The 20,735-nt window shown below is 39.9% G+C and overlaps 1 protein-coding gene across 1 annotated transcript in view; it reads left to right on the forward strand.

Annotated features, from left to right (window-relative positions):
* Nucleotides 1-1,335: 1,335 nt before the first annotated feature.
* kpnb1 (karyopherin (importin) beta 1) overlaps nt 1,336-20,735 on the forward strand; it is a 41,114-nt gene continuing 21,714 nt past the window's right edge. Inside the window, exons 1-9 of the mRNA XM_060848669.1 lie at nt 1,336-1,693; nt 1,825-1,883; nt 9,978-10,160; nt 14,498-14,698; nt 15,936-16,088; nt 16,958-17,017; nt 17,104-17,193; nt 18,732-18,842; nt 19,518-19,619. Coding sequence (XP_060704652.1) covers nt 1,639-1,693; nt 1,825-1,883; nt 9,978-10,160; nt 14,498-14,698; nt 15,936-16,088; nt 16,958-17,017; nt 17,104-17,193; nt 18,732-18,842; nt 19,518-19,619 — 1,014 coding nt within the window. The 5' untranslated portion in view covers nt 1,336-1,638. The remainder of the gene's footprint in view (nt 1,694-1,824; nt 1,884-9,977; nt 10,161-14,497; nt 14,699-15,935; nt 16,089-16,957; nt 17,018-17,103; nt 17,194-18,731; nt 18,843-19,517; nt 19,620-20,735) is intronic.

The following is a 20,735-nucleotide window of genomic DNA, read 5'->3' on the forward strand; positions in this document are numbered from 1 at the left end:
GTTTGGAGGGATATGGGCCAAATGAGACTAGATTAAGTTAGGATATCTTGTCGGCAGGGAAGAGTTAGACCAAAGGGTCTGTTTCTATGCTGTACATTTCTATGTTGGTCATGGGGATCCATGGTCAATAGAAGCTGCTGCTGCCCCCTCCCTGGAAACGGCGGGAAATACAAACTGGAACCGCCTCACTCACCAACAACAGCCGCGTCTCCCTCCGCCTCCTCAAAGTAGTGCCCTTACATTTTACACTCGTGAACCGCACCCTATGTTAATTTAGGCCGCGAAGGTAAACCACACGTACTGAAAAAAATAGAACGATTTTCTCCGGACATCGGTTGTTCCTTTCGTGGAGAAACTCTTTACGGTTCTCTCCCGGAGTGGTCGGTCTGATTCGCAGAGAAAACGCTCCGGAGTTCAGGGCAGGCGGTAAAGTTGGATTAAGGTTGGAGGCAGCCCCGGGGGGGGGGGGGTGAGAGTGAGAAAAGGGATTGGTGACAAGGGAGGGGGTTAGAGAGAGAGACATAACCCTCCCTGGAAACAGCCTCAAGGTCGGAGCGGGCAATATTCGAAATTCGGCCGAGAGCAAAGACAAGAGCAGCTCAGCCAATCAGGGGTCACCTTGAATAACATCAGGCAGCGGCCGGTGAAGAGTTGTAACGTCCCAGGCAACTGGCTCACGCGCTTAACCAATCAGGAGTCTATTTAGATAGGCAGTAGGGATGTAACGGCAGCGGGCATTGACTGACGGGAAAGACGAGTCGGAGGTCGTGCCCAGCTGCCGTTGACGGCCTGTGAGACGCACAGTTAGTGGCAAACGCCATTCACCAATCAGAAATGGCAATGGATAGCTTGCCGGGCCCTGGAGTCACAAACCAATTAGAGATCGTGTTAGTTAAGGCAACCGTTTGGCGGTATATGATGACATCCACCAATCGAGGAATGCGTTGGATATCCCAACGCTACTGACTAATGAAAAGCCGCATTAGATAGAGCTGGGCAGTAGTGGCGGGCCAATAGGAAAGCGGAACAAGCGCGCTCGCGCTGCACTGGGCGACATCCGCCAATCCGATCAGGCGTTGGATTGCCTGGGCATCCACGGGCCAAGAGGAGGTCCCGTTTGATAGAGTGGTTGATTGCGTGAGTGGAGCAGGACGGGTGTGGGGGGGAGTGGTGCTCTGTCTGGCCACTTGGCGACGGCTTCGTGCGACTGACGTATAGGCGAGCCAATCAGGCGGAGGCGACGGCGCGTGCGGATCGGCCAATGGGGAGGCGCGTTTCGGGGAGCGGCGGTTTGCGGCAGGCAAGGAGGGGGAGGGGAGAGGCGCGCGCGCGGCCGGTGCTATATCGCTCCGCCGCCGGCAGCACTCGGCTTTTGCGCAGCTGCGGAGCCGGGTGAAGGCGTGAGAGAAGCTTGGGGCTCTTTCAAGGAGCGAGTGCGAAAGAGAAAACAGCTAATAAAATATAACACCTCTCTATAATAAATCCCCTCCGTTTATCTATCTATCGCTCTTTTTAAACCCCCCCCCCCTTCCCCGCCGTGTGTGTGTACATCATATTTTCTGAAAGGAAGCAGAATCTGAGTGACCCAGAACCATTTATGGCCGTTTCTGCCTGAGAAAAATCCTCGTTGTTTCCCACATGAGATTCGTTAACATGGAGCTTATCACAATTTTAGAGAAAACCGTCTCTCCAGGTAAGGGGCCTGATGGTGGAGGGAAGAGGGGTGTTATTTTCATTTTTTTTTCTCTCTTCCGTGTTATTTTAAACTATTCCCTTTTTTTTCCCGCCCGCCCTTCTCTTTCTTTCTCCCCCTTTCCTCCCCAGATCGTAATGAGCTGGAAGCAGCGCAGAAGTTTCTGGAACAGGCGGCTGTTGAGAATTTGGTCAGTATTGGATTCTGTTTTAATTTTTTTTTGAATGGGCGATGGTTTGATCTAAATCTTCGGTTTTACAAAAAAAAATGTGCGTGGGTTGATGGGGGTGTTGTTGGTTTTTAATTTTTTTTGTAGAAAATAATGTATTCATTTTAATGGGGCGGGGGGGAAACCAAGGGCCTTCATTGAGAAAAGGCCCCCCACTCAATTTTGCCCAACTCCCGCCCGCACGGGCGGGGGGAGAGGGGAAACTGGAGTGAAAAAAAATGGGCAACCTAACTTGTTGGCAGGAATTGACCCGGTGATTGACAAGGCGCACGAGCCAATGGGCGCGCGCCAATGGCTGGTGGGCTCGCCCGCTGGCCAATGAGGACGCGCCGAAGGGGCCGGGTTTCCGCTCTGCGCAAGTTTGGTTGATGGGAAGGGAAGCTGGGAGTCGAGGCCTGAACGCATGTTGCCGGCTCAGCCTCCTGTCCCTGTGTGTGTCTGAGAGAGGGGGCAGCCTAGCCCCTGTACTGAGCGGTGGGGGAGGCCGCGAACCATTATAACGCATGACAAACTTATCACCTATACATAATCAGAGCATTATTCCTTTCTCAATAATATTTGAAGATCTGCTCAATTTAGGGCTTGACATCATGCGTGTGATTTCCTCCTGTGGTGCTATCGTGTAATCTTTTTATTTAGTTAAAGTGGGTTGGGAACTTCTATTTCTTACTCAGTATTCGTATCAATTGATCAGTTTGTAACACATCGAGAGATAAGTTTGAAGTGACAACAGCTGTTCAGCCCATCAGGTTTGAGCCAAACGAAAAATGGCCACTCGCCCGTATCCCAGTCTTGGTCTACGTAGATTACAGCATTTTGGATGCAAATTAGCTTTTGCGTTTTATTTGCTATCGCCGTACATGTTCGAGGTCCTTGATGAAAGGCAATTCTTGTCAACCTTTCCTTAATTCTTTTGTCAGTTTCAAATCTGTCTTTCTAATGGAAATACCTTCCTTTCTGCTGTCCAGGTGTCTTAATGGACTTCAATTAAATCTTTCATCTGTCTTCTGTATTAGAAACATGGATAATAGGAGCAGGTATAGGCCCATCAGTCCTTTTGAACGTGCTTCATCATTCAGTATGTTTGTGGCTGATTGTTCAGCTTGGTACCCTGTTCCTGCTTTCTCCACTTTTTTTTTGATCCTAGAACAACTACCTTCTGAAAACGTTCAACATTTTGGCCTCAGTTGCTTTCTGTGACAGAATTTCATAGGCTCACCACTTTCTGGACAAAGAAATTTAGAGCCAAAGAGACAGATGCAATATTTAGCCTTTTCGGACCTTCGAGTCTGGTCTGATCGGTTTCTCAATCCCATTCTTCCCTCTCTCTAACCCTTGATCCCCTTATTAATCAAGGAACCTAGCTATATGTCTTAAATACAATTAATGACTTGGTCTTTACAACCTTCTATGGACAGAAATTTCTTCTGTTCGAAAAAGGTCAACTCTTTAAATTCTTAAACTGTGACCATTGATTTTGCTCTCCCCAGTTGTTGGCAGCATCCTGAATTTACCCTGTCTAGACCTGTTGGAGTCTTTTAGGTTAACTAGTGTGTTGCTATGTTTTAAATTTTACAATTTTAATATATTGCATTTGATAGAGCATCTGGTTTTAAGATTTTAAAATCCAAGTGCAACTGTTGCTGTAGCAGGGTCATGGGCTGTATTTTGAGCTTTTTATATAAAAGAAATTGCATTCTATCAAAGGTTATTGATGCTTTTTTGGTTAAAGTGGCTTGGCACGTTTTTTTCATGATGAATTCTCAATTTTTTTGTTTTAAACAAGGTTACTTGAATAATTATATGTAACATGAGTAGGTCAATCTGTTAGTTGACCTCTTTAACACACCTAAGAATCGTGGAAGCAAAGCAGTAAGTATCATTGGCTTTCTTGAAACAATCTCGTCAGAGCTCATAGTAAGAAAGGAAAAGTGAATGGAAAATTAGTTAGATGGATTGGCACTAGTCAGGAATCCAAATCCATGGTTATTTTCCAAATGGAAATGCAAGTACATTGTGAGGGCAGATTTGGCTTTTATTGGGTAAGTAACAAGTGCATGAGGCAGCATTTGATTATTTGACATTAGGTATGGATCCTATAGACACCTGTGAGCTCCTCACAAAAAATAGGATTGTAGAGTGAACATTGAAGATGGGGGTATTAAGCTTTTTAAAATTCAGATAGTCATCTGGACAGCTATTTTTGAACTTGCATATCACTTATTTGCCACAAATTTGTCTGCACTGTTTCCACTTAATCATAGTCATTGTTCACCTGAAGACTCTTAATATAGTTCTGCAACTAGCCTGTCAGTACTGCACTCAAATGTGAGTCTATATCATGTCTACATCAACCTTACACTGCATTCCCTTTCAGCATTGGCTCATGGAATAATAATGAATAGCAGAGGTTGCTGCTGATTTGTTTTTGTCATCGGCTGATTCAACATCCTGCATTCAAACCTGCTGTCATTTTGGTCTCCAGTGTGTGGAGTCTTTGGCTAGTAAATCACCAGGGAACCTTTCTGACCAAGAAGGCATATGCCATGACCAGGCTTGTGTGGCTATAGGCGTCTGAAATTGTATGTATTCAAGCAACGTCTTGCTCCCATTACTCGTATGTGTAAAAACTTAATTTGTGTTCAAAAACATGGCTGACAGCCATTGTTATCGTGTGGTGCATATGGATGACAGTCCAGTGTGCCCCTCCATTCTGCTACAAAGACATTTGTCCTGTTTCCACTGGTTTGGGGGCAAATAATTTCTTCATATTTCAAGTTGATATTTTCAATTCTGCTAAAGTGGAGGTTTTGCCAATGAATTATTGCACTGTAGAAATTCAGTTTAGGAAAGTTTGTCCTGTACTAGATTTAACTGAGATCCTTAATCTGTCCAGGGATATCTGATTAGCCTAATAGTTTGGTGTACTACAAATATGCTATTGATTTTATAGCATGCTGCTAAAGTAAAAAGGTAAAGTTTTCAGGTTCAGACTGAGCAATAGGTACATGCTAGGAAACTGGAATAGTGCTTTAAGTTGATTTGCTGTATGTCAGGGCTGCTTCAAACTTAAATTGATGTCTTATTTTGAAAATACCATTTCTCAATTTCACCTGAATGTTTCCAATGTTTTCCTTGAATGCTCACTTCCTGCACAGTTCTACTTCTGCTTTTAAATGGTGCCATTAATGTCCAAGTGGTCATAATCAGTAAAATAAAATAAAGAACTAACCATACTGAAAATCTGAAACAAAAACAAATCACTGGAAAATTCAGGTCTGGCAGCAACATTGATAAAGACGGCAGAATTAACAATCCAAATCTGCTGACTTTTTATCAGAGCAGTTCAGAAGCGTTCTGATGAAGTCCCCAGACTTGAATCAGGTCTGAAGGGAGCAGGGTTTAGTTTCTCCAGTTTCTGTTTTGATCATAAACAGTACTGCATAACCTCTCAAACTATCTTTAGATTTTATCCTGAGTGATATGAGAACTAGTTTCAAGTACTTTTGAGATTTGACTGCAGTTTTAAATATTTAATCCTATCTAATGGGCGGCACAGTGATTAGCACTGCTACGTCTCAGTACCAGGGATCGGAGCTCTTTGTAGAGGTGGTGCAGGCTTGATGGATCTCAATTGGTCTCTGTGTACACTGTAAGAGTTCTGAGTCAACAGTTTCATATTGTACTTTTAAGCATCTCTTATTTCCATGCTTCTTCAGACCTTTTATTTACTTGTCCCACAACCAGTTGTTTATTTTGACCTTACAGTATGGACCCCTTTCTCATTGTCAAGGTCATGATTATCCTGACCTAATCTAATGGTAGGTATCTTAATTGAAAGGCCACAACCTGTAAAGCAAGCGCTTTCTCTCTGCAAGACTGCTCCTGAACATTGGTGCTTCTAGCAAATTTTGTTTTATATTTCCAACATCTCAGTAGTTTGCAGTATGATATTTCATATCATTCTGCCATGGGCAGCTTTTTGATATCTCAATGTGTGGGTAACTGAATATGAATCTTCTGATAGATCTCACCTTTTCCTGAATTAAAGACCATAACGAATGGTGATTCTTGATTAGTTCACATTAAATTGTGGCTTCAATTTTTCACTGATCCCAAGGAGAACATATTTGTAGCTGTCTTTGTCTCCTTGATAATATGTCTGCATTTGCACTAGTGGAGGCAGCTTGAGAATGCAGAATCCCTGTAGAATTCTCCAACTGTATCATGAACAGGGAGAATTACTGCCCACTAACCTTTCTATCTCTGGGACAGAATCTGAGTCATACTAAAGCAATTCACTGTTTTATGAAATATAACAATACGTCACCAAAAAATGGATAGTTTTATTTTAAACAAAATATTTCTGAATAGTTGATTTTCCTTTTAAATAAATTCCATGCAAATTAACTGCAGTTTTGTATTGGCACAATATTTCTGAAGATCAGAAATCTGAGCAAATTAATAATGTTCTGAGGAAGAGTCACTTGACCTGCAACATTAACCGATTTCTCTCTGCCAGATGCTGCCAAAGCTGTTGAGCTTTTTCAGCAATCTTTGTTTCTGATTTACAGCACCTGCAGTTCTTTCGATTTGAATTACTACAGTGGTTGTAATTTAAGATAGTTGGGCTCTTAGCTTTTTATAGAGATTGTAGATGCCCCCACCCTGAACCTTTTCAGTATAATACTTACTTCACTGACCTGTATTGCCTCTGCAATTGCATTCTGATAGCACGGATTAGAGGTTGGACCGTGCACTTAGTTAGAATGAGTTTGTATAGTTTTGAAAGGAAACTTTGCATTTGAGTTGTGTACAGATTAAAGACAAGAGTTATACTTTTTTTTATTTGATAGATTTTCAATTGATACGTGAAACAGAATAAGAGTAGGTCATTTGGTTCCATGAATCTGTTCTTCCATTCACTGTAAGCTTGGCTGATCTGCAACCCAAGTCCACAAATCCTGTAACACACCTTTTTGCCAACTCCTTAGATTTTTGCCTAACTTTCATCAACCTTGATTACTACTTGCAGAAGTGAGTTCCAAACTTGTACCAACTTTTGGATACAGCTCTATTTCCCACTGAAAGGGCTAGTTATAATATCCTACAGTGTAGTAAAAATATGCATATTATGTTACATGTTTATAGGTGTTTCTGATATTTAGTGGAAAATCTTACAAGACAGACTCTATTTTCTGAAATTTCTGCAGCTGGCTTGTTAAAAATATGGTAGTTCTGTAAACCAACCTCAACAGAAGTTCATCTCCATTGACTTTCATTGTTCCATGCTGTCTTTACTTGCAGCATACATTGTTAAAGCTTAAGAGGTGATGGGAAAGGAAAATGGTAACATGGTAATGTCTCAGGGCCAAGTTTTCTATTCACTCATGATATTTGGGCACTTTTTTTTGCCTGTATCTCAAGAAAATGGCAGTGGGCACTGCTGCCTTGAACTATTGCAGTCCATGTGCAGAAAGTAGACCACTGGGGAAGGAATTCTATGACTTTGAAGCAATGATACTGAAAGAAAAATGATATATTTTCTAGTCAGGATGGTGAATGACTTGGAGTGAAACTTGCATGTAGTGATTTGTGTATGAGCAGGCCTGACATTCCAACAACCTTAGCTAATGCAAATCTACCATAGGTGGATTTCATTTTCGCTGAATAAAGCGCTCTAATGACACGCAACCAGTATTGATTTTTTTTTAAAATCCTGTTCACTGAAGTGGGCAACATTGAAGGAAAATCTGCCCCCCTCACTTGGTCTGGCCTACATGTGACTCCAGATCCACTGTTTCGTGGTTGACTCATAACTGCCTTCTGAGATGTATCAAATTATGACAGTCTGATTTTTAAAAGTGAAACTGGACAGACCATCTGGCACTGACCAAGGTACCTAGAATATGTACAACCCTGTTGACCCTGCAGAGTACTCACTAATGTAACATCTGGGGTCTTGTACCATAATTGGGAGAACACTCCCACAAGCTAGCCAAGCAACAAGCTGATGTAGTTGTTTCCATGGAGTCAAATTTGCAGGCAATCTCCCAGCAGTTGCCGTCACTGTCCCTATGTTGTATCCCACTGACAGGACTGACTGGTGGTGGTGTATGTAAGGATGCCAGGAATTGGCATGCCAGTCAGTGGACATGGAACCCATAAGAATGCTGCTGAGGAGCACCACTATTGGCCAAGTCCTAAACCACTTAGCTTCTGGCTAGGTATGCAGTAGGTAGTGAAGAGTCGACTCGTGCAAAATGCTAAAAGAAATTGAGTGGGTTTGGCCACATTTTATGAAGAGAAGCAGTTAACGTTTTAAATCCAGTTACACTTAAGTTCGAAAGAGACATTGGACTTGGTGGTAACTGTTAGTTTTTCCAGATATACTGCTAGACCTGCAAAATGTTTTCAATTTGTGGTTTTATTTCTGTTCCAATGTATAATATTGGTTTTATTTGAAGGAAATGCATACTAGCTCATGCTTGTCCATCTACTTGTCATTGATGCATCTGTCCTTGGCCATGTTAATGACAGACATTGTCCTTGTAAGGGTAAAGAGATATGCTCAAATTGAGCATCCTTCCATTGGGTTGTGTGACATATTGAATTGGTATAGATTTCTCGCACCTCAACATGATGTGTTATGGGTGTTCAGAATTGTGTTCAACTGCAAGTAGAGGCTCCCTTAACTAACTCAAACCCCCTCCCTGGTAACTGAGGCTTAACTAGGCTGTTCATAGCCATGCTAACTTGTTTGACCTTGAACTAAATTCATTTTATGTTGCTAACATCATACAGTTGATTGGCTTTCTCACTCAAATGCTTCTGTTGTTAAAATACTCAGCTCTGTCTTTGTTACCTACGGCTTGAATTGTTGTTACCTGTTGCTGTCCTGCATAGTCATTTATGTAAATGTAAGCTTATCCAAAATTCTGCCTGTGACTTGAGTCCCAACAAACTCTGTTCAGTACCATCCTGTACCTGCTGATCTACATTGGTTCTTCAGGCAAAATCTCAGTTTTAAAATTCTCACCATCTTCATTTCGCTCCGTGGTCTCACCCTCCCCACCTCAATACCTTCCAGCTGCACAGCAGAGATATGTTCCTCTTGTATATTCCCAAACTTTAGTTGCTCCTTTTTTAGTGGCTGTGGCTTCAGTTGGCTGGGCCTTAAATTCTAGAACCTGCTTCCTAAAGTCTCAGCCCCTCTAGTTCTTTTCGGTTTTGAGTTGCTGCATAAAGTCTATGTATTTGCCCTAATGTGACTGTTGAAAGTTTGTTAGCATTCCTGCAGAATAGTTTGGGAAGGTCTTTTACCATGTTAAGTACATTTTATAAGTTATTTGCTTTTGTTAACTCATGCACTAACTTTCCAACTTTTATTTGTCACTTGGAACTCTGTAGTTGCACTTGCACTTCCAAGCGACTGGCGATTACTTTGGATGGAAGAAGTTTGTTTTAAGTCTCTTGCATTGTTGACTAGTGCAGTGTTCAGGGCTCTTACCTCTGCATCCAAAGGTTGTAAATTCAAACTGCAGGCTAAGCTTGAACACCTCAATTTAAAGTGACTTGGCTATCAAAGATGCTGAGTTTTTTTTTAGTAGCCTGTGAACTCCTGAAGTAGCTTGGTTAAATTTGTTTTCTCTCCTATATCTTTTACCTTCTGTAGTGTGGATCTCTATCATGGTGGCAGAAGCTACCCAGACATAACTTCTCTTTTGATTGAAAGGTCTCTGATCGGTTCATCAGAGTTTTCTTAAAGACTTAAATCTGATACTGTTTTCTGGTTCTGAGCATTAATGCTGAAGTTCTTTGTCATCCAATTATCTGAACTACTTTGTAAAGACAACTGTAGTCATGTCCATTGCTGTTTTGCCATATGTATAAGTTGGAAATCTTTAATGTATGACTCAAGTACAAACTATAGACTATTATCCAAGATGTCTAGGGTTCTGGGTGAAATGTGTTTGTAAGCATTAAACTAAAAGTGCTTGGTTAGTAATAACTGCAATACATGAAATTAATTCTTCTATGTTCCTATTAATCTAGCCTACCTTCTTGGTGGAACTCTCAAAAGTGCTAGCAAATCCAGGAAACAGTCAAGTTGCTCGAATTGCAGCTGGTCTACAAATCAAGAATTCCCTGACATCTAAGGATCTCGATGTCAAAACACAATACCAACAAAGGTGGCTTGCAATCGACACCAATGCCCGACGAGAAATCAAAACCTTTGTAAGTTGTCACTGCAGTGATACCCTTTTAAATAAATTTTCATATTAAAAATGTATTTACTACTTGGGAAAATGAGGCTTTATGCCTTTCAAACATTATTTTACACTTGCCAAAATAAAAATCTAACTGATCATGAAAAGGGAGTAGTCCTTCACATTTTTGACTTAGTCAACTTTAATGTGGATTAAGTAGTGTTTTTCTTTGGATAACAACAATTATTTGTCTGTAGTTGAGTATAACTTTACAGCAGATAGCAGAGGTTAACCTCTTTGCCCATGGTATGTAGTTTTGCATGCATGACTAATGTCCAAAAGCTATACTTCAGAGCAAAATTTTATTGAAAAGAAAATTAAATCCTGATTTTGAAGTATGTTTGGGCAGTCTCTAGCTCCTAGTAAGCTGGGAAAATATAATAAAATAAACCTGATTTAAAAATTTGTTCTGTTCACTGTATTTAAATCTGGTGGTGTTTGGGGGTCTAAGCAAATACAATGGATTATTAATAATGCTTATCAAAAATAGCTTGCAGCTTCACTACTAACCAGTAATGTAAATACATAAGTGACATGACCTATATCTAGTTTTAAATCTTTGCTTCTTCCAGACGTCCCCAAATCACTGTCCATCTTTAGGCGACTTGATTCACTGCAAATGATATCTAGAAATGGCTGGTGCACTAGATACTGTAGAAAAGAACTATGGGCCCTTGTGACATTCTGGCAATAGTCCTGAGACTTTCAGCTCCAGAACTTGCCACACCCCTATGTCCAACTATTTCAATGCAGTAGCATTACTGGTTTTTGGCCAACAAAATGTGGGAAATTGCCCAGCTATGTCCTGTGTGCGCACATTAGGACAAATCCAACAATCATTTACTGTCTCTTATTTGTATAATCAACCATAAATAGTGATGGAAGATGTCCTGGGCACAACCATTTTCAAATGCTTTGTGAATCATCTTTGTTCCATAAAGGCAAAAGTGGGGTGTGTTCACTTATACTTGTTGCTGAACATAGTACAATCATAATGGAAGATTAGGAGCAGGCCATGTGATCCTTCCAGGTTGCTCTGTCATTCAGTATGATCATAGCTGATCTGTATCTCATGCATTTCTCTACATGCCTTTTAGTGTTTTTCATATCAAAAATGTGTCTAACTCTTACGTTTGCTCAATGACCTGTCCTTGTAGTAGGAAAGTACGTGCTTTGAAGAAATGCTTGCTCACTCTCAGTGGCTCAGTGGTTAGCACTGCTGCCTCACAGCACCAGGGACCCAGTTTCAATTCCCACCTCTGGCAACTGTCTGTGTGGAGTTTGCACATTTTCCCCGTGTCTGTGTGGAGTTTGCACATTTTCCCCGTGTCTGTGTGGGTTTCCTCTGGGTACTCCGGTTTACTCCAACAGTCCAAAGATGTGCAGGTCAGAAGAATTGGCCATAGTGTTGGGTGCCTTAGTCAGGGGGAATGAGTCAGGGTTGATTACTCTGGGAGGATCGCTGTGGACTTGTTGGGCTGAAGGGCCTGTTTCCATACTGTAAATAATCTAATCTAATCTCTTTGCTAAGTTGACCACCCTAGTCAAGAGACTGTGACCTCTGATTCCAGGTTCCCCAACCAAACTCCATGCATCTAGCGGTCTTGTAGTGTTGGAATATTCTGAATTGAATTGTCTAGATCCTCTGAAAGCTAATGAATGCGGGTTCAAGGATCAGAAAATGAACTGGACTGACCTTATACTTGAGACAAGAACCGATCAGAGGCTAGAGATCTTGCAGCAACTAATTTGTTGCCTGGCTCCCCAAAGCCTTCCCACCATCTACAAGGCACAAGTGAGGAGTGTGATGGAATACTGCCTGTTCTTGAATGCATGCAGCTCCACTAACACTTAAACTTTACACCAAAGTAGCTTGCTTGATTGGCACCATTTTCACTCGGTCCACACGAACTCAGAACTAGCCATGTGTACCATTTAAATGTGAATTGCAGAAATTTACCAAGGTTCCCTATATAGCATGCTCCAAACCAATGACCCCCTACCGTCATCAAGACACAGGGCATTTTCTCAACAACTAGAATAGGAAATAATTGCTGAAGGATAATGGAATAGGAGGTCCAAGGAAAGTATTAGTGAAGATATGGTGCATCACACCTGGACGGATTATTGTGTATTAATGTTTCTTGCAAGTTAAACTCCCTTTGGTCACTTTATTTTCAAGTCCCAAATTTTGATGTTGTGACAAAGTTATTTATTAGTGCATTAATGAATATTTGAGTATGTTCGTATAATATTGAGTTGTATAACTCAGTGTACACATACTACTAATGTAAGATTGCAAACTCACTGGAAGATTTATCTATGTAAGAACTATTCAGACCTGTTTGCAACAATGGCAAATCCATTATGTAAATCTGTTCGTACAATTCAGAAAATGTCTGTTTAATGCCATCTTAACCTTTTTTTTATTTTGCATGTGCACTGGCTGTGATACTGATCAAAAATATCCCAATATTATGCATGAATACATAACCGAGAGAAACTAATTTGCTTGTACTTTCATGCTTCCTTCTGTTTATTGTTTAACAAAACGCCATAGTGTCTCTTCTGAAATAAGATAATGTCTGAAGTGTAAATTTTCAATTCTTATTGATGACTTGATCTTTTCTGTTGTGGTTCTGTTCGCCGAGCTGGAAGTTTTTGTTCAAACGTTTCGCCCCCTGGCTAGGAGACATCATCAGTGCTCTGGAGCCTCCTGCGAAGCGCTTCTTTGATGTTTCTTCCGGTATTTATAGTGGTCTGTCCTTGCCGCTTCCGGGTGTCAGTTTCAGCTGTCCGCTGTAGTGGTTGGTATATTGGGTCCAGGTCGATATGTTTGTTGATGGAGTTTCTGATGATGTCGCCTAGCCAGGGGACGAAACGCTTGCAACAAAAACTTTTGTATGTGGGGTCCAGGTTGATGTGTCTGTTGATGGATCTTCTTGCCGTTTCCGGGTGTCAGTTTCAGCTGTAGTGGTTTGTATATGGGGTCCAAGTCTATGTGTCTGTCAATGGAGTTTGTGGATGAATGCCATGCCTCTAGGAATTCCCTGGCTGTTCTCTGTCTGGCTTGCCCTATGATAGTGTTTTCCCAGTCGAATTCATGTTGCTTGTTGTCTGCGTGTGTGGCTACTAGGGATAGCTGGTCGTGTCGTTTCGTGGCTAGTTGATGTTCATATATTGTATCAAGCAACATGAATTCGACTGGGAAAACACTACTATCATAGGGCAAGCCAGACAGAACAGCCAGGGAATTCCTAGAGGCATGGCATTCATCCACAAACTCCATCAACGAACACATCGACCTGGACCCAATATACCAACCACTACAGCGGACAGCTGAAACTGATACCCGGAAGCGGCAAGGACAGACCACTATAAATACCGGAAGAAACACCAAAGAAGCGCTTCGCAGGAGGCTCCAGAGCACTGATGATGTCGCCTAGCCAGGGGACGAAATGTTTGCAACAAAAACTTCCAGCTCGGCAAACAGAACCACAACAACGAGCACCCGAGCTACAAATCTTCGCACAAACCTTGAACTTGATCTTTTCATTTTTTTGATTTTGATATGCGCACCTGTGATGACTTTGCTAAATACAGGTTTTAGCTTCAATACCATAATATGAACCAAAACAGTTGGTCTTTGCTATTTATTTCTGGTGTCTGCTGTAAAAACAATGAACTGTTTAAAACAGTGCTATTACAATAATAGATTAAGAGCCCAAGTTCAGTTTGTGATGTCTGTTTTCTAACTTCACTGGCACCTCCAAATCTTGGACTGGGGTGAACAAATCACAACACCAGGTTATAGTCCAACAGGTTTATTTGGAAGCACTAGCTTTTGAGGTGCTGCCTCTTCATCAGGTGGTTAATGAAAAGGCAGTGCCATGAAAGCTAGTGCTTCCAAATAAACCTGTTGGACTATAACCTGGTGTTTTGCAATTTTGAAATTAGAAGTTAAAAATTGCAATGTGGTGCAAGATCTGACCTACATAGTATGCGTATATTTTAGTAGGCTCTTGGGAATCAACCATTCATATCATTCTGGTACAAATAATATATTTCAAAGTTTCCTCTGATCTGAATTGCTTTCTTTACTGGTGGAAGTATTTTTCTTTCCTGCATCTGTTTGTTTTACATATCTATAAAGTGGCCAGTTTGAAGCTTAATCTATTCTAACCTAATTATGTCGCTACAGACCTGATCTTTTAGCTTCACGATTTTTTTGTGATGGAATTGTTGCAAATACTGTTGCTTATCTTTGAAGAAAGATCTTGTTTTAAATTTTAACTTCTCCCACAGGTCCTGCAAACTCTGGGCACAGAGACCTACAGGCCCAGCTCAGCATCCCAATGCGTTGCAGGAATTGCATGTGCAGAGATCCCTGTTGTTCAATGGCCTGAGCTCATTCCTCACTTGGTTGCAAATGTTACAAACCCCAATAGCACTGAACATATGAAAGAGGCTACTTTGGAAGCTATTGGTTATATATGCCAGGATATAGTGAGTATTTTCTTCGTTATCCTCCAAAATACAGTATTGATGCAGTTAAGCTTGCTTTCGTCTTTACAACCAATGACTTTTTACAACTGTCATTGAGTATTAACTTTCATTTTGAATTGTGAATGCCACTGTTGCTTGTGAATTGCATATTGATCTGAGAGCCTGCCTAGCACTGCATACTTAAATTCCCATTTATTTCATTTTTCCATCAATTGCAATTCACACTGAAGAATTGATGCTGATGTCAATTTTACTACTTAAATGTATATGTACTTGCCGTATAATATGGGCTAGCTTGTATTGTGCAAGTATGCATTCAGCAGCAATGCACTTGATTGCATTTGAATTTCAGCTTGGTTTGGATAATTCTGTTGTGAAGGAAGATTCAAAGGCCAGCAGTTTGTATGGCTTCATATAGTGGTGGATGCAGCTTCATGTTTGTTAATATTCCTCTCAACCAATTATCAATTATGAATTTGAGGTTGTTCCAAAGATATTGTCTGCAACTTATTTGCCATCAATGCATGTAGCCCTACAAAATAAAAGGAGCTGTAGATTTAATTTGAATATTGAATGTTGGTTTGGATTATCAATCTGTTCCTGAATACTGATGATACCGAAATATTGTTTAGGAATATTCTATCTACAAAGGCATATCCACTATGAAGCGTTTGAGTGTAGCTAAGGATTGGCTGACTTATGTATTATGATAGTACGTGATTTTCTTTGCTCGTCAAGCCTAATAACCTTGCATGAATTGCATATCTTTACCTGTTAGAAAAGGAAGGAGTCATACTGGGTAGAACTTCCAATCTCTGGGCTGACTTAATTTTGCTCAGATGGTAGCTTGATATTTTGTGTGCCCATTTACACTTTCATCTGATGCAAAGAGGTTATTATTTCTCGAGGTTTTTAGACTGGTGGATTTTCTGAATTCCCAACAGCTGATTGTCTCCCAAGTTACATGAGGGAACTTGGCATTTGAAAATTAATTTCATTTAATGCAAGTTTGAAGGTGAACTGAACATTCTTAGATTAAAATTGCGAACAGTTTAAAACTAGTGAGCTGACTTAGTGAAAATTGGGGAAAAAAGCTGAACTTCTTCAAATAATCACTGATGCTTGTGATTCTGCCTTTAGAACTTGGCATTATATAATCTTTAAAGAATTTGTCTAGCAAGGGTCAGAAAGTGAAGAGGAAAGTGCAAAAGCTGAATAACACTTATGCCTTTTGAAGGACCCTGAGCAACTACAGGACAAATCAAATGAAATCCTGACTGCAATTATTCAAGGAATGCGGAAGGAGGAGCCCAGTAACAACGTGAAGTTGGCTGCAACAAATGCACTGTTGAACTCATTGGAATTCACCAAAGCTAATTTTGACAAAGAGGTAATCTACCATGCCTTTGTATTACCATTTAACATTGTCTTGAGAGATTCCTCTATCTGGATGCAACCTGGCAGAAGACGTCAAAGCAAGCCAATCAAATTCTGTGTGACAAAGCAATATTTAGGAATGTAGGTGTATTGGTGTTCTCCTCTATCTTCCTATTTCTTTCTCCTCTTTCTCTTCTCCCCCCTCTCTTCTCCTTCTCCTCCTCCTCCTCCTCGCTCCTTCCCAAAAAATTAGTCAGCTTAGCATTATAATTATTTGGTCAAAAGTCCATGATGAGAAATCATGCACCACGCTGCAATGCACCTGATGAAACCATGAAATTAAAACTGAGACTTGTTGACCATGCTTCTAGTGAAATGTTCTGCTATTGAAAATGTAGTGTTTGTTTCATACTGTAAAACCCATCTTTCTGATCGTTTGGTACCTCAACTGAAAATTAATTTAAATGCAGTGTTAATGTACTTTCCAAATGGAGAAAAAGCTTAATAAAGAGTAAATGTTCTCAACTGAATAGAATTGCCTCAAAGTTCTAAACATTCAAAGTACCAAACATACTGTGCTGCCTACGAGTTGACCCTACTCAATAGAATTCCTTCAGTGATCACCAAGTAGTTTGCTGTTTAGTGACAACATTACTAGATTTTACACTGTTTGGTGTTAGTTTGCAAACAAAAGTTCAAGAACAAATCAAGGCAGATTTGCCAATGGCTTTGAGAAAATTCAGTGGACTGCCATACTCTCTGGAGCCCACTATATAACAATGTCCTTTCCTGGTTGTCTGCATAAGTATTGCTAAATATTCATTGATAAGGGGTAGTGATAAATTTTAATGCATCTCTGTATACACTTTTATTTCTTTGCAGTCTGAAAGGCACTTTATTATGCAAGTAGTCTGTGAAGCAACCCAGTGTCCTGATACAAGAGTAAGTAGCATTAAATTCCCTAAACTAAAAACATTCACATGAAATTTACCATCACTTTTAATTGAACGATTGTTTCAACCTAATAGGTCCGAGTTGCTGCCTTGCAAAACTTGGTGAAGATTATGTCCCTTTACTACCAATATATGGAAACCTACATGGGTCCTGCTCTTTTCGCTGTAAGCATAATTTGTTTGTATCTACTCTATTGCCCTATTTAGGGGACATGAGGATTTGTAGAAAAATGAATCTTCATACTACGTATAAACATCCAAATCAATTACTAGTGTAAATCTTTTACGTACAGGTTAGAATTTGAAACTTTTGAGAAGACTGATTTGGGTAGATGCTTTCTGTAATTTGATATGGTTAAGTCTCACTTTCAGCCCTATGGTATTTAGAAAATTGTGGATACAAGACACAATTTGGAGATTAGAGCATGTGACTTAATCCAGTACTGAGGAAGTACAATATTGTTGGAAATGCTATCTTTTTGAGCTAAGCTATTAACTGAGATTTGCTTTACACACTTATGCGCAAATGAAGAAAGTAAAGTACTGCTGCCTCACAATGTTAGTGACCAGAGTTCGAATCCCATCTCGGGTAATTGTCTGTGTGGAATATGTACATTCTCCCCCGGTCTGTGTGGGTTTCCTTCCACAATCCAGAAATGTGCAGGTTAGGTGAATTGGCCATTCTAAATGGCCCATAGTGTTCAGGGATGTGTAGGTTAGATGCATTAGTCGGGGTAAATATAGGACAATAGGGTAAGGGAATGGGTATTCTATGGAGCGTCAGTGTGGACGTGGGCCAAAGGTTCTGTTTCCATCCACTGTAGGGATTCTATGAAAGGAGTGACCTTGTCAGCCTCATACTGCCAGAAATTGCATCAATCTCATTGCTGTTTGAGATCTTGATGTTTAAAAATTTAGTTCTGTAGCTAAACTATAAAAGAGCCTACTCTTAGATTGGATGCAGATGCTAAGGTTAATGAAGGTTTTAATAAGTGGATCTTCAACAAACTAAGATGCTACACCGCTGCCTTTCACAATTATGAAGCATAGTGCAGTAGTGAATTAACTTGACATGCTACTGAAAAATTTCATTCTAAGCAAATTACTTGTTCTGTTGCTAGTTTCGATTCTGATGGCACAGTGCGCCGTGCCCCCTGCAGACTGAATCATTATGCTGTGGTGATTTGTATTCTAATCATAGATTTTCCAAATGAACAATTAGATGTCTCCCAAAAAGCTGACAGCATTTAATTTATGCCTTTGCTGTCAGAAGATGATTTAGATTTTGTATCATTGGAAAGCTGCAATAAGTAGTGATATAGTGCAAGTAATGAAGTTAGTACCATTGTTTAGCCTTAATACAGTTAATCAATTATAAACAAGTTTTGATTTGAGGTGGCACCATTCAGGTAGGATGTGCAAAGTCAATACTTTGTCATCCTGTTCCACAAGAGTTGTAAATAATATAATGGAGTGGCTTTATGAAAGACCAGTATCTTGCTAAAGTAATTCTGAACATTGAGTGACCACTTAATAATCATGCATCAGTGTTAGCAAAGCATTAATTTGAATATTTTAATATTAATTTTAATTTGGGCCTGTTTTAAGGACTGTATTACTAGTGTCAGTGATAAATCAGTGAGCAAATAGTATTTAATGTGTGCACATTTAACAGTAACTTTTTGTTGGTAAAACCTTTCAAGATTACCATTGAAGCTATGAAGAGTGATATTGATGAAGTGGCCCTACAAGGAATTGAATTCTGGTCCAATGTTTGTGATGAGGAAATGGATCTTGCTATTGAAGCTTCAGAGGTATACTTTTTAAAATATATATTTTGCAATATTTTAAGCTTTGTTTTAAAAAAAAAATTCAGGTCAATGGGTATATGTAGTTTAGTTCTGTTTTTGCTTGTTGGGCTTTACAGTACTGACTCTGTGAGAGTCCCAGATTAATGCAGTTTGGAATTTGTCTTAATGCTAGAAAGCTTTACTTTTTAAAAAAGATTATATGACGCCCTTCAAGTGTAAACTTTCAATATCTATTCTGACATTTTACTCGAGGTAAAATAGCTCTAGTAGGGAGTTTATATATTTAAATTCAGTAGAACCATATCGTATGATGGTGCTCCATGTGTGCACAAAGTTGGCAATTAGTCTGTGATGAAAAAACATGCACCACGCTGAAATTGTTCAGTTGATGGATATATTGAAACAAGGTTGAGACTTAATTTGCCAAGTTTTGAATAATATTTGAAGTTTAGGTTTAAAGTTATGTAGTTAGTTGACCAGGTTAATCTTGGAATTCCTTTTCTAACAGAGTTGTAGGTTTCCTACATCGATTAGACTGTAGTAGTTTAAAAAAGCAGTTTCCTTCATAAGGGCAGTTAGGGATGAGGACAGGATAAGGCCTTGCCAGCAAGGCTAAAATCCCCTTAATGTTTTTAAATTATTCTATTTTAATAAGTACTTTATACTTGGTCTTTATAGGCTGCAGAACAGGGAAGACCACCTGAGCACACCAGCAAATTCTATGCCAAGGGAGCACTCCAGTACTTAGTACCCATTCTTACCCAGACACTGACTAAACAGGTAAGGTGACAACTTCAATGATTTTTAATTATCTTTTTTATGCTGTTGTGAATTCATGATGAACAGCACAGCGTTTTGGTTACAAGTTGTTCCTGTAATATTGACTTGTTATTTCTGATCATAAAGCAAATTTGAGAATATGAAGTAATATTACTGGAACTGTATTGTTCTTTCTGTTCTGAAAGTACAGTTTTGTACAACTTGGTGTCCCTTTTAAGGCTGAGCGCTGTATTTACTGAATGTTAAGAACATGTATGAACCTTCTCAATTAGAGGTGAGGTTTTTGTCAAAACAAGTGAAAATTACTTTGTAGTGCAAGCAAACTTTCTGCCCCCAAAGCTGTTTGGTTAATAAGTGGATTTATAATGTCAAGACTAAAGTTCTAAGCACATGACTGCCTCAATTGTTTGTTGTAGTGTACTGTATTCATGGTAGGTGAAATATTATGCAGTTTTCATTGTTATCTAATAGATTAGGCGATTCACTTAAAGCCATAATTCTGGGTATAAATGATGGGAGAGGGGCTTTTCCTGCCATACCTGTTGCACATCTATTGTGTATAGAAATTATTTCCAAGTAGCATGCTTGTGATCACAGCTAAGCTTGTCTATTTGCCTCCCTTGCCTGATTGTTTAATTGCATGTCATTGCCTGTAAAATGCTTGGAGGTATTTTGAGGTTGTGAATAGTGCTGCACAAAAGTTTTTTTTTCTCTCTCCACACAAGTAAGGTAAAATTGAGTTCCTGCTTTGAGACTTTACGGTTCTATCTGTAGACATGTTCTCCAGATCATCACTGGTTTTGGAATAAATTAATCTTGTACCACAAAACAGTCTGTCCCTACCTGCTGTTTTTAAAATATAACTTTTTACAGTTGTATAATCATAATATAAGGACAGGTATTTGTAGGTGGATTCATCTGACTTGAAGCCTTATTACTTTGGTAACAGATAATGTATCATCCAACTCTTAGAACTTGGCATGTTCATATCCATAAATATATCTGACTGTCAAAAATCCACCAATTAGGACTTCCTCCCCCATTATAATTTTGTCACGTGTACCAAGGCACAGTGAAAAGTGTTGTCTTGCGAGCAATACACGTAGATCATAGTTA

Source organism: Hemiscyllium ocellatum, chromosome 32 (assembly GCF_020745735.1).
Source record: "Hemiscyllium ocellatum isolate sHemOce1 chromosome 32, sHemOce1.pat.X.cur, whole genome shotgun sequence".
NCBI classification, from domain to species: Eukaryota; Metazoa; Chordata; class Chondrichthyes; order Orectolobiformes; family Hemiscylliidae; genus Hemiscyllium; species Hemiscyllium ocellatum.